This window comes from Sphaerulina musiva (assembly GCF_000320565.1).
Source record: "Sphaerulina musiva SO2202 unplaced genomic scaffold SEPMUscaffold_3, whole genome shotgun sequence".
Taxonomy (NCBI): domain Eukaryota; kingdom Fungi; phylum Ascomycota; class Dothideomycetes; order Mycosphaerellales; family Mycosphaerellaceae; genus Sphaerulina; species Sphaerulina musiva.
The window spans coordinates 2,438,817-2,452,436 of NW_016017385.1; the positions used below are offsets into that span (position 1 = coordinate 2,438,817).

The 13,620-nt window shown below is 53.4% G+C and overlaps 4 protein-coding genes across 4 annotated transcripts; all 4 read right to left on the bottom strand.

Moving 5' to 3' along the window:
- Positions 1 to 610: 610 nt before the first annotated feature.
- Positions 611 to 1,661, bottom strand: SEPMUDRAFT_140497 (uncharacterized protein; the record flags this gene model as incomplete). Its single annotated transcript, XM_016902938.1, has 2 exons — positions 611 to 859; positions 981 to 1,661. 2 exons carry the CDS (start codon positions 1,659 to 1,661, stop codon positions 611 to 613), a joined length of 930 nt encoding a protein of 309 aa, XP_016762918.1.
- A 2,617-nt stretch (positions 1,662 to 4,278) lies between these two features.
- On the bottom strand, positions 4,279 to 4,841 carry SEPMUDRAFT_40399 (uncharacterized protein; the record flags this gene model as incomplete). The annotated part of the gene is made up of 4 exons (XM_016908781.1): positions 4,279 to 4,320; positions 4,399 to 4,482; positions 4,552 to 4,584; positions 4,683 to 4,841. Coding segments are annotated over 4 exons (318 nt in total), but the record flags the coding sequence as incomplete, so codon positions are not given.
- A 5,348-nt stretch (positions 4,842 to 10,189) lies between these two features.
- SEPMUDRAFT_40913 (carbohydrate esterase family 3 protein) lies at positions 10,190 to 11,662 on the bottom strand (the record flags this gene model as incomplete). Its single annotated transcript, XM_016908804.1, has 3 exons — positions 10,190 to 10,938; positions 11,008 to 11,382; positions 11,485 to 11,662. Coding segments are annotated over 3 exons (1,302 nt in total), but the record flags the coding sequence as incomplete, so codon positions are not given.
- Positions 11,663 to 11,982: 320 nt separating this feature from the next.
- SEPMUDRAFT_148401 (uncharacterized protein) lies at positions 11,983 to 13,120 on the bottom strand. Its single transcript, XM_016904900.1, has one exon. The coding sequence runs from the start codon at positions 12,882 to 12,884 to the stop codon at positions 11,988 to 11,990; it is 897 nt and encodes a 298-aa protein (XP_016762921.1). The 5' UTR covers positions 12,885 to 13,120; the 3' UTR covers positions 11,983 to 11,987.
- Between the last annotated feature and the right edge of the window lie 500 nt (positions 13,121 to 13,620).

Genomic DNA, 13,620 nt, shown 5'->3' on the forward strand with positions numbered 1-13,620 from the left:
CGTATTGTAAGCCGTACGTGGTTGTTGGATTACTTGTATCTACCAGGTAGGTATGTATGTAGTAGATAGCAGTAGAAGTGTGTGGTCTTATACTTGTCTTTCTTATTCTCGTCTTCTGATCTTTTTTACTTCCTTTCTTCCTTGCCTATACACAAGTTGTATCACCCTTTCACGCCTTACGCGCCTCGCTGGTGTGACCTTTGCCACGTCGCTAATAGTACAACATCAACATCAACAACAACATCCTTTTCTCTCCTCGGCCTTCTATTCTCTCATCCTCTTCCCCTCCTCTATACTTCCTCCAACGTACAAAAAAAGTCATTAGGGTATTGGTGGTATCATTCCCATCCGTGTCCAGCACAGGATGGGGTGGTTCAAACAAAACAAAAAAATAAAAACGTGAAGATGCTGCCCTTTCTTTGTAGCTCTCTTCCGTCCACACCACAAAGAGGTATATCCCAATATGCTACCGTAAAAACGCCATGCTTTCGAGTTTGCTGTTGAAACGAGCACAAAAAAGCGGCTCTTGGCTCAATAGTACGTCGTCGTTGTCATCGTGGTGGTGGTGACTGGATGCAGATGATGAAAGAAGAAATTTCACTGCTGACGTTCAACCCTCGGACTGGTGGTTGTTGGTAGCAAATGGTTCTCTCGCTGTCGTCGTCGTCGAGCCTGGTAGGAGATTCGTGGCGGTCGTACTCTCGTGTCGCACATATTCGGTGTCTTCCATGTCCGGAGCGTCGAGCTCCATGGCTTTCTCTTTGCAGGCCGTTGCAGAAAAGCCGTTTCCCACTTTGCCGGAAATGACTCGCCAACGGTCCACTTCATACTCCTGCATCGCAAGTTGAAGACGTTGCACCTGCAGACATCATTAGTCATTGCTCTGCGATGGCCTGCCGTAGCGTGTGACGCATTTACTCAAGTCGTTGTCGGACGAGGTCGGCTCAACGAGACTTGTTGCTGTTCACGTTGGAACGTACCATATCATCTGTCCAGATTGTAGTCTTGGCCTTGAGCTTGGTGCAATACCGGACCTGGAGCGTTCCCGAGCTGCGTCCTGGGAAGAAGTCGGCAATTTGCTTCCAGGTGAGGTTCTTGGTCTCTTTAAGTTCCACCAGCAACGCATCGTCTTCCGGTGTGAATTTGAGTTTGGGACCTTTGGGGCGAGGCGCCGGTTCCGGCATACCGGGTTGTCCGACGACGCTGGGAGGCCCATGCTCGTCATCTTCAGGCGTTTCACGACTGTACGAGGTCCTCTGCAGCTTGTTGGGAGGCTGATTCGGCAGCTTGTGGTGGTGATGCGCCGCTTGCTGCTGTTGCTGCTGTTGATACGCATACGACTGTTGAGGAGTACTCGAATGAGAGTGCGACTGTGCGGAAGTCGAGCGATGTGGCTGGTAATGATAGGGAACTGGTCCGGCTTGCATGTGGTGGCCATGTCCCGCGAGCTCCACGGGGATGTGTCCCTCACTGTGCTGTTGGGACGCTGGATAGTCATATGTGTAGTCTTCCTGGAAGCTCCTCTTGCGCGAGAGCTGTGCAGGTGGGAGACCGTTGGGCTGATGTCCAATCGTGGGCGGGCTCTGGTACGGAGTTCCCTGATGTGACGAGTAGGGAGCAGATGCTTGCGAGAACTGTCGATGTTTTTGCTGGGGAAGCATCTGCTGCTGTTGCAAGGGATTGACGGTGTAGTGGGACTCTGGCGCAGGGACCTGCGATAGCAGCACTCCCGGAGACCCATATTGGGAGTAGTCTGAAGCAGTCTGCTGTTGTGATTGTTGTTGCTGTTGCTGCTGCTGTTGTTGTTGTGTCTGCAGATACGAGTTGTCGAAACTCGTCAACAGCTGCTGGTATTCAGCCTGGGTCACCGGAGGCACCGCCGTGCTGTTGTTCTGCTCCTGGCCGTGTCCGGCAAAGTCGAAAGAGAATTCATGAGTTGGTCGCGCCACAGCTGCTACTGAGCATGGAGGCTGCCAGAGCTCTCCGCTCGGGCAGCGTGCCTGGGTGGGCGCGGGAAAGTGGATGTCGATAACGACGGTTGACGACACCTCGTTGGTGGTCGTCGGAGTGATCGTGATGAGCTTCGAGGTGCGGGCTCAAGCGCAATGTTAGTGTACAAGAGAGACAATCGATCGAGCTATTACAGCAATAGTCGAGAGGGCAGCATTAATGAAAAAGTAGTATGGTCATAAGACATGCAAACATCAGTAAGGAAAAGCGATCTGTCAGCGGAATGTGAGCAGGGCTGGCATGGCATAATACTTAAACACTTGGGCTGAGAACGCCATGATGCGGTTGATCGCCACACCTGCATGCCGCTCCATCAGCATTAGCGGGACCTCGATTGGCTCCACTACGGAAGGCAGGCAGAAGAGTGCGGCAATCTGAAACACTGCGACTGCAATGGTGGATCAGCCCTGGGCGAGAGGGAGAGGGAGAGGGAGAGAGAGAGGGCAGGCCAAGCAAGAGAGTCGCATCCGGGACAGAGGCTTCGCCGTTGTTCTCATGCAGGTACACTACTGCTTAGGCCGGTGGGACCCACTTGCTCGGAAGAAGGGTCCATGCCATGATCTCAGGATGCCGCCGCAGAGCCTCATGGTGGCTCAGCTCAGGCGTCGGGTTGCATCTGGAGAACGTGCTGGAGCGGTAGAGATGGCCGACAGTTTCACCACCCCGGAAGACAGAGAGGCGGTATCCCGCCTGACAACCTTGTTTGCACTGTAAATTGTTTCTTCAAAATGGGCAACGTCTGCGCATTCCGGCTGCAGAGCGTATGGCGCGCGCGCGCGCGCGCAAGGTGGCCGGCCATGGGAGCCGTCGGCGGTGCCTGCAATGCTGAGCTCGGCCGGGGGGTAGAATGGAGGTCTGGCAACCTCTGTGCATCTTCTTAGCGTCATCGTCAGCAGGAGTCGGAAGCAGTAGTCCTCTTGCAGGGCAACACGCTCGTTCGCGCAAGCGTGGAGCGGTGGGTGAGTGCTGCCAATGGTCGTCGTGCCCTTCGAAAGCAGGGCAAGTAAGTCTAGGCCCTCTGATGGTCAAAGTTTGGAGGATGGAGGGTGGACTACCACGAGTCAGTGTCGATGACTTCCCCATGTAGATAGGTGCACTACCACCTATAGACAGGGTTAAGGTCGTTGCAGAGCGGGTTGGAGCGTACCGCCCTTCTCGAATAATACTGTAGCCGTTGAAAGAACATTTTAGCCTTCCGCGGGCGGTGACGTGCGAGCACTCGTCGGTCGTTGTCGCTCTTGTGAAGCTCACGCTCTAGGTAAGAAGCAGAATGACCGGCGGACGTGCTGCCATACCGCGAGAAATGACTGCGGGTGTGGTGAGAGGTGGTGGCTACAAGATCACTGCGCAAGAATTGGGGTGGTGGTGGTGGTGGTAGTAGTAGTGGGAGAGGCGACGAGGTGAGGTGGGAAGTCGAAGCGTGCCCGGTGTAGAGTGTACAGAACCACCGACCAGTGAAAGTCCACCGCACGTCGGCTTCGTCGGCCGTGCGGAGAGCAGATTTTGCCACCGGTACCTCTACCCTCGACCTTGGACTTACCCGTCCTACCTAGGAGGTAGGAGGTACTGAGCGGCCGGCCATCTTTACGGCATTCGCACAGCACAGTGTTTCGGATTCTGCCCAGACGGTTTCAGACCGCCCGTGTCGCCCGCCCGCCCCCCAGGTACTGCGGCTACCGGCGAGCTGTCTAGGAGAAAGTGAAACGATGCGGCGTCGGCATGTCGGGCGGGTTGTGGCGAAGACGACCAAAGACTAAAAAAAAGAGAAAAAAAAAAAGAGAACGAAAACAACCCCGTTACTCAAACACACACTGGTGGATCTCTCTCTCGCGCTCTCTGTGAGTCTCTGTTGTGGCCTTGCATGTCAGGCCTGCTGTCTTCCATCTATTACCATAATAGTCTTGTTTGTCTACCATGCCACTCACTTGACTTTCCCTTTCTTACATTAGAGCTGCTCGCATCTTCATACGTGAAGTTCCAAAGACGACACCACACCGGCTGGACCCCCGGACATGGCCTCGTCCTGTGCTTTTCTCTCTTCCATCTCTCCCACGAGTGGCATCGCATATTGCAAGTGCTCCGTACATAGTCTCTATGCACGCCGCCAACGCCTCGCCGAGACGCATACTTTCAGAACAAAAAGAATAGAAACCCACGAACGCCGTCGCAGCTCAGCGCATCGCCGATGCGAATGGGTATCTCTCTCCAAAAGCACCAGCATGCAATGATGTACCAACTCCTCCAAAAGCACGTGCAACCGGGCGGGTCTCAGACCTTCCAGCCTTGTTCCTTTGCGAACTGTTCACAGGCCTACACACACAAAAGTGTCAGTCTCTTGCGGCGCTGGACGGACGGGAACTTTTCGCGGGAACAGAGGAGCAAGCATACCTTTGCGGGCTTGCCCACCTTCTGTCCAATCACCTTCCACTTGTTGTTTTCATAGTCTTTGATTGCCTGCAGTAAAGCGGCGCTCTGTAACAACGTTAGCTGGACTGACACTTCTCTTTCGGAGACCGCTGTGAGGCGAACAAAATTGCTGACCTCGTCTTCCGCGAACTCGGCATAGTGCATATCCTGTGAGACTCGGTCAGCGTCATCGTCATCATCACAACACAGGCGACGAGGGGAAGGGGGGGGGGGGGGGGGGAGGGAAAGGGTTGGGACAAGCGTACTTTGTACCAATGCTTCTTCACGCTTCCCTCCGTTCTGGTGGGAAAGGTCTTTGCAATCTCGCTCCAGCTACTGCCGGCATCGCGCAACGTCTTGAGTCTCTGCTCTTCGGCAGGAGTCCATGGCGTATTGGTGCGCCCCTTCTTGACTGGCGGGTTTGGTGGTGGTGGTTGCTGCTGCTGCTGCTGCTGCTGAGGCGGCCCTCCGAGCCCGCCTGGATCCAGATCGCCTGGCGCGCTCAACAACCCGACGGGGTTACCGAACACGCTCGTATTGCTGCTCGACGAACCGGGTAAGCCTTCCAAGTCGGACGCGCGTCGTTTACGCGAGTTGGTCGGCGAGATCTGCTGCAGGTGATGTTGTTGTTGTGGTTGTTGTGGTTGTTGTTGTTGTTGCTGCTGCTGTTGCTGCTGCTGTTGTTGTTGCGGAGGAAGTGCTTGCGTTTGGAGTGGATGCGGTCTGTATCCTTGCGGCGGCGCAGGAGGGAAGCCAAAGCCTGCTGTGGGATCGTGGGGACTCCCCAAGTACGAGTACTGTTGTTGATGATACGGGTGGGGCTGGCCGACGTTGTGGTGGAGGTCACCACCAGAGAGGGTCAATTGAGATGGTGAAGTCGAGTAGGCGTTGGAGCTCTGCAAGTTTTGAGGTTTCGAGTTGTGTTGCTGATGGCTATACGAGAGGTGGTTAGTGTACATAGTTACAAGATGTCATTAGCACGGCCAGGTAGCTGCTGTTACACAGCTCTCTGCAGCCTGGATGCTATGTGTTTTGCGACGAGACGTGGGAAAGCATGTGGTCCCGAATGGGGGTGGGTCAGCCAAAAAAAAAAAGAGTGACATACGACATCGCGGCAGAGCGGCGAATGGTTCCTGGGGGGGCAGGGCTACTTTGCGGTTGTTCGGTTTTGGTCTGACTCGGAGGGTATTGTATGCATGGCTCTCCTCTCAGGTGTATCGGGGCTCTGACATTGGCCAGCGACTTTCCCGAGCGCTGTGATGGGGGGACGTGGATAGGGGACAAGTTTCGCTGGGCCAGGCTCCGATTCGCAGGCCGGTATGAAGGTCAGGTATGGCCGGATGAAGAGGAGTGACCAGTAGTCCTGGACGGCGAGCTCGACGGTGTTGTGGCGATGGTTGTGCTCGGCGAATCCAACGACTTGGTCAGGTGGGAACGGAAGGGAGCAGAGAGAGGGTCGAGTGATGACGAGTGCAGAGTAGTAAGCTTTGCGAAAGCGGAGAGGTATTAGGTCAGGAATGGAGGTAGAGGTAGGCAGGCAGAGGTTGGCAGGCAGTGGAGTGGAGGTAGCTAGTAAGGTAGTTTGTGGTAGAACTAGCTTCCGAGCAGCAGCAATCACGGAACGGGGAGCTCGTGGGGACGGGTGGGCTGTGTGCGCGCGTGTGTGCTGTGTGCTGTGTGCTGTAGGAGGTATGGGCGCAGACACAATCGGAGCATGCCGGTCTAGCGCGATGCGATGTTCAGGACGGGAAGTCAGTCAGGCAGGCAGACAGGCAGTCAGGATGTAGTAGGTTGTGTAGTGTGGCCCTACTACGGGCGGAGATGATGAGTGCGAGATGGAGATCTGGGGCCAAGGAGGAGTGCGACGGACGGGAGAGGAGATGGTGATTGCGCGCGCGCAGCCACAACGGTGGATGGTGCTGGCTGGCTGGTTGCTGGCTGGCGGGCGGGTTGGCTGGCGGGCTGGCTGGCTCTGGCGTATGCGGCGCCCGCGTGAGAGTCGCAGGTCGCAGGTCGCAAGTCGCAAGTCGCAAGTCGCAGGTAGCGGGTACGGTGTGGAGGGAGGTAGTGAAGGATCCGACGTCGTTCATAAGGCCAGCCCTCGGCACCCACCCCCCAAAAAGCAGGCTTCTAATAATCTACTTGCCTGGAGGATGAACAGAGTAGGCGGTAGGCCACTCACTAAGGTAGGCGGTGGTGAAGGAGGGGATCTAGAGGTTCAAGGCGGGGTAGGGCTCGAACGAGCATCAACGGACATGAGGGTATGCTATTGAACGTTGGGGGCCTTGGAGGCACTCTCCATTGGGCTGCTGCTATCAATCAATCCTATCATCCATCCCCCATCCCTATCCCATCCCCATCACCATCCACGCTGGTGCCAGCAGCAGGCAATCTGCCAATCTGCCACAAGGCACAAGCAATAATGTCGCGCCGACGAGCCTGCAAATGCTGTCAGCGCCATGTCGCGGCGGCCATCGCGATTCGCTGTGCACCCGTTCATGTGCAGGGTCCAGTAAATGGATGCGCCATGGCCATCACCGCCAAGCCGAGCAACCTCAAGAGGCACACACCCTGGCGCCCAGGGCCAGCCAGCCCGGCCATTCGCTGTCCATCACTTCGCAACGGCCCGCCGGCGGGGAAAGCACGCTCATTGGCGTGCGCTCGCATGCACACGCTGGACAGTCAGAGCCGAGAGCGCGTGACGACAGGGAGTTGCTGTGCGCGGCTGGGCCAATGGCTAGCCGAGTGCCGCCTGCCACAAGCCCACAACAGAGTCAGTCCTCCCTCCCTGGCAAAGTCTGCGCGGAGAATGAGATCCTGCCTGACGTAGCTCATCCCATCCAAGCCAACATTCCTTTTTTCTTTTTGCCTCTCTCTGATCTGCCCTGCCCTGCCCTATCCTGCCCTGCCCTGCGTTCTGCTGCCCTCCTCTCCCCTCGCCTTTCCCCTCTCCGCCAACGTGTAGGACGACTCGCGCGCAAGATTCATTGTGTGCCACTGTGGACTGTGCAGTTCCTTTCCTTCCCTGCCCTGTCCTGCCCTGCCCTGCCTTGCCTTTCCCCGTGCTTCGACACCTTGTGCGAGGAGATCGGACCCCGAATTGTGCGAGCGCGTGACGCGGCGTTTTATCTTGGCTGTGATGATGATGATGATGATGATGCTGATGATGCTGATGTGGACGAGAGATGGAGGCATCAACGGCCTGCTCATTCTCAGGCCTGCCTACCGGACGACTAGGCGATTCAGGCACATTGCGCCACCGGAGATGTCTCGAGTGATCTGCAGCTGTGACTGTGAGAGCGGGTTTCGGATCCTGTGCGAGATTCGCAGCGGACCTCCCTCATTCAAGGGAAGCGGGCAGGAGGCGGGCAAGCAAGTGTGTGGCGAGTGTCGGTTCGCGGTCAGGTCGGCTTGGCATTGACATGATGTGCGGGATCATGATGTCTTCTTTGCGTGTGTCCCGTGTGTCCGTGTGTCCCGTGTGCTTGTTGGTGCCCGAGACAGTCAACAGTCAACCCTCTCACGCAACAAAAGTCAGCCTTTGCGTTCTCTGACTCGCCGGGGAATCCACCCTGTCCGGCGTTTTGGTCACGATGCGGACGCTGCTCGGCACGATGAGGCCGAGAGAGTGTATCGTAGTGTGGTAGGAGGGTGGTAGATTCGAAGAAATTATTTTGTGAATGTGAGGCAACATCTGAACTTCCCATCTTAGGACACTGCGGAGAGATATTGACCAGGAGAAGAGTGAACAGGAGCCCGTCCCGTCCGTACGTCGAGGGAGAGCGAAAATACCGAACATTGAACAAGACTCGTCAGTTTGCCGCCGGCGAATCTTCGGACCGCGCTAAAACATGTCCACCACTGCCGCGCCGTGACCATGGACATGGGAAGCAGATGTGAACATCTGCCCATCCCATCTCCCCATCTCCCCATACCACTTGTGATCCGTAAGGTATGTAATGAAAATCTACATGTCTACATGTCTACATTACATCCCCATCTACCAAAACAGACCATGCGAACGGAACAAGAACGTTTTAACGGAAACGGCACCACCTACACGCTATACCACACCACACTACGCTACGCTTCTACCATATATACCTTACCTACCTCGAACTATAAGGCGTACCAGGTATAGATCGAAGCGATTCCTCGGCACCGAGAGAAACACGGCAGGCAACGTATGTAAGTATCAAGTATTACTAATACTACTCACGCACAAGCAGACAACGTTATAGAATCTACCAGTTACAGTTATATTTACAGTTAGATACCTAGTTGTAAAGATAGACGAAACGAAACGAGAGACGTTGAATAGAGAGACGTAGAATAGAGAGACGTAGAACAGAGAGAGAGATGAGGTATATATAGTTTCCAGAGTTTGTGAGAAATAAGAAATAAGAATAGAAAGTTGTCTGTTCTGTCTGTTCTGTCTGTTCTGTTCTACTATTCTGTTTCTACGATGTTCTAACTATTCTGTTCTACTTTGTTGTTAGGTATAGGTAGGAGGTTAAGATATACCTTAGGGTTAGGTAGGAAGTCTAAGTAAGTGAAATTTTTGATGTAGATAGGTATATAAGGGAAAGGTAAGGTAAGGTAAGGTAAGGCAAGGTAAGTAGAGAGATGAATGATTTATACCTATATATTCATATTTTCCCAGATTCATATATTCACATATTTTGCATTCTTATATCTTAATCCCCCCAACATCCCCAACATCCCTACATCCTATTTACTCAAAACTCCCCATCACCCCATTCACCTCCGGTATCACTCCCGCAGACCTCTCACTCTCAAGCTCCCACTCCCAGTGACTATTTCCCTTCTTACCACCATCAGTACCACCACCACCACCACCAACACCACCACCAAGAACACCACCAACATATGTACCCTTCATCTCCCTCAACCTCTCCCACCGATCCACCTCCACCACCTTACTCACTTTACTCACCCAAAACTCATAATCCCACACACACGCTCCGGGAGTAGGCATTTTAACCTGTTTCCATTTCTGCTTGATGAACATGCCGTTGGGTTCCGCTTTCGTCGTCCATGGAGATGGAGGTGAAGATGACGATGGAGATAGTTTTCGAAGATAGATTCGATAACCTGGTGAGTCTGGATCCGTATCCTTATCTTCATTATCATCTGGACCTCTCTTACGATGGTCTTCTTCTTCATCACCATCGTTCCATTTCAAAAGGAGAGAATCTCCCCTTTCGCTAATGTAAACGACATGCAAATTGAGGGGTCGTTTGGGTTTGGGCTGTAGCGTTCCAGAAGGATGGTGCATCTGCATCTGCATCGCTGCTTGCTGTGAGGAGAGGAGGAGGAGTCGTCCTGTTTCAGTGCCGTCGTCTACGCCGACTTTCACGGGAGGTGCATTTCCCCAGAGTCCGGAACACCACCAGCCGTGGTGGGTCTTGTTTCCATTGTCATTACCATAACTTGGTGAAGCATGAGAAAAAGAAGAGTCATCATCACCCCGATTAAAAATCCAACCCCTCACCATAATCGGCTCCACAATACCCACAAATCGATTCCCCCCATCGATATTGTCACGAGCATTGCCTTCAAACGCTCGAGCTGCAGCGGGAAGGAAATCCTTGACAACGATGTCAGCACAAGTCTGGTCCCCAGGAACAGCCACGATGGTGGGGAATACGTCTCCTCTCGTGGGACATTTGTAGAGAATCTCGTAGCGAGTGATGGATCCGTTATTTTTAATGGTAGTGTTGTTCGTGGAGGAGGATGAGGACGATAGAGAAGGAGCATCCCATCGGACTTCAAAGCCTATGGAATTCGGAAACGTTTGGATGTTCGTCGGAGCGGGAATGGGAGCGTCGACACATTTCGCTTTGTAAATGGGAGACCAAGGACCTGTTTCGAAGCCATGGTGGCAACGGAGTTGGAATTCGATCGTACAATGCTGTGGGACAGGGAGGAAGATTTGTGGATGAGAGGATTCCGAAAGGGTCCAATCGTTGTTGTTGTTGACGAGTTCTGGCTTTCCTCGTGATGACGATGACGAGGAGAAGGACGAGGACAATGAGTAAGAAGAAAACTCCCGCCAGTGTACCTGGTATGCCGCACCAAAAACATCCTTCCACAGGACTTGGATTCCCATCGGCGTACTCTTCGCAGTGATGCCCTCTGGAACTTGTAGATTCCTCTTCGGAACACCACCACCATCACCATGATGCGACGAAGATGGAATCTCCAACCCTTTGCTCCCCCACCCAAACTCTTGATGCAACGTCTCGGTAAAAGCTTTCGCAATTTGGAATTCTCCCAACGCACTCGGGTGCAGTCCATCATATGCCGCGGGGGCCCAATCGCGATATTGAGGTCCACAATCGTAGAGTGCGGCGACGTCGGCTACGACGACTTTGCTGTTATGTTGATCCCAAGAATGGGCTCTATCGAGGAGTAGAGAGTTGAATTTTCGGGTGTTTTCGATGAGATCCTCTCTTCCATCGAGAAGCGTGCGGTTCACGATATTTCCTATCACGAAATCTAATCTTTCCTCCTCACCTTCATCCTGAACCCCATCACCACCGTTTGCCCCCCTTCTTCTTCTTTCACTCTGAACTCTCTCCTTCGCAATCCGAGCAAATCTCACGATTCCCTGAATAGCCTGCAACGTCCCCTCGGCATCACTCACACACCATCCAATATCATTGAAGCCCAGAAGACTGATGATCAAGTCCGGCGACCAATCTTCCACGACTTTTGCGATAGACTGCATACATTGGTGCGCTTGATAACCCCAGGTGGCGAAATGTCTACAACCTGTTGCGAATGAAGCATCGACATCGCGAGCGTAACCCCATGGGATCCGGTTTGGGGGGCAATACGGATCATCGGGAGATTGGTCATCCGGTAAAGGGACAGGGTGGGGTGCAACAAGAGAAGGGCGGGGGTTGACGCCAGTGTAGGGTCCTACGAAGGAAACTGAGACTTTTGGGGAAATGTTCTTTGGGGTTGTTGCGGGATTTCCAAGTTGAGATTCATGATCGGAGGCTTCTTCTTCCTCTGCTGCTAGCAGGCCTTCTTGTTTACACCATTGCCATAATCGATATCGCCAAGTGTAGTCGCCCTCACCGCCATGAGTGATGGAGTCGCCGATGATGAGGATCCTGCGGTGTTGTTTTGGGGAATCTTGTTGACCGTGCAGAGAACGCTTTGTCGAGCGAGCGATGGAACGCTCTTCGGGAGTTCGTATGGGAAGTTGAGTCATATTTGCTTTTCCTTTTTACGTAGTCGTGAAGAAAGATTGGTTCCTCCAAGAGTGGGATGATGTGTGTTTACAGGAGATGGGAGGAGTTGAAGTTGGAGAAGAAGGATGGGGCCGATCACAGATGTCCGAGGCTTGGCAACTATTGTGCTAAGCGACAATTACATGTATGTCCCGAGGGATTATGCACATATACCAGGTATGGATGTATGTATATCTTGACTGCAGTTGTGAACATGTTCAACATGCTAGACTGGTGCTGCATAGTCGACATTCTGGGTATTCTGTTCGAACACAAACACACAGTCGTGCTGAGACTAGTTCTACCTTACTCCCTCCATCCGATAGGCACCAATGCCGCAGCAACCTGTTGAGTCCCCCTCTCCGTCGCCAACATGTTGAACTGCGCCGCCGCATTTCGTGTATCCTGCACCTCGATTCTGATTCCTAATGCGGCAATATCTCTCCTCGTCTGCGGACTCACGGGCACAATCTTCTCCCCAGTGCCCAGAATCAACAAGTCAGGTTTCGGCCAGACCAAGTCCAGCACTCCCCAGACGCTTTTATCCACTTCAAACATGCCCTTTGCATTCTTGACTTTTCCGGCTCCTCTTCCTCCTACACTGTGATTGCCCTCGCCTTCCCGTATCCAAGGCCTCCATTTAAACGCCTCTCCACCTACGAGCAAGACTCCCGCTTCTGTGACCTTCAACCCCGAGTCCAGCGCGAACCCATCATCGAGACATGCATCCACAGCCGTAGAAGGTGGAACCATATTCCCTAACATATTCATAGCGCCAAAATCCGTCTGCGTATCCTCTTTACTCTCAGGCCCTCGATCGCGGTTTTTCGAGGGATGGGATTTGACGGAGAGGGCGGAGCGGTGGGCCGTCGAGTGCATGGACCGCGTCTGCAGCGCGTGAGCAGCAACATTGCCCCTAGCGCTGAAACCCGATCTTCCGTGCAGAGTTGGACGAGCTACCGCGGTCGCGCTGGCCCAGGCCTTTTTCGAAGCCCATGTTACTGCTGCAGTCGAGTCCCTCGGTTCTGCTGTCGTCGGTCCCGTGGCGCGGCGTTGGGCAGGTATCCTACGGTGATGTTGAGCGGAACATGGTCGTGTGCTGGGTCCGACAAAGCTACCAAATCGAGCAGAGCTCTCGACAGCAAATTTGCGAGTGCAGGGGAGAGAAGCGAAAGCGCTTGATGTAAGCAGATTCTGGGCCATCCTTTTTATACGCGTCGGACACACACTTTGTAGCGGAACCACCGGTTTCGAGCGTGAGCCAAAGCGTCGTGATAGTCGTCGTCGATGGTGAAAATGAGGAGGTGGCCTATGACGGTGGTGCTAAATCGTGATTAGATGGGCTTTCCACGGGTGTTCTCGGAGGCTGAATCTGTCTGTGTCTGTCGTCTGGTTGTGCTGGTGGAGTGGGAAGGGGATGAAGCGATGGAGAAATGCCGTTTTCTTTTCACCTTGAAAGTGTCAATTGTCCAATGTTTGTTCAAAGCGAGAAATGGTATAGCTCCACCCATTGGAGAAGTCGCGTCGACAGCGCGTCATCGGTTGGAGAACTGTCGGGTTAGTCAGCAACATTAGATCTAGCTATATCCTTGTTGCTGAGGAACATCTCTACTGTTACTACACACTAAACACTATGAATTGCTATACCACCTTTGTCAAGAGTCATGTCTACAACAGAGAGAGGGATTCGAGATGATGACAAATGCAACAAGTTCTTCAACAATTGTGGGAGAACAACAGCCTCCACACCAGCCACTTGTACTAGGTATATTAACGAGACATTCCTATATATACATATATCACATTGGTATAAGGCAGGCGAAATACTGATCCCACCAAGCCGTAACATGTCCGCAGTCATCATCATCATCATCCTCCTCCTCCTCCTCCTCCTCCTCCTCCACACCACGCCGCGCTGCGCTGTTACTACTACTACTAC

What these genes read in the sequence shown, in the direction of transcription:
- SEPMUDRAFT_148401 (XM_016904900.1), bottom strand. Translation starts at nt 12,884, where the DNA reads ATGGCCCAGAATCTGCTTACATCAAGCGCTTTCGCTTCTCTCCCCTGC.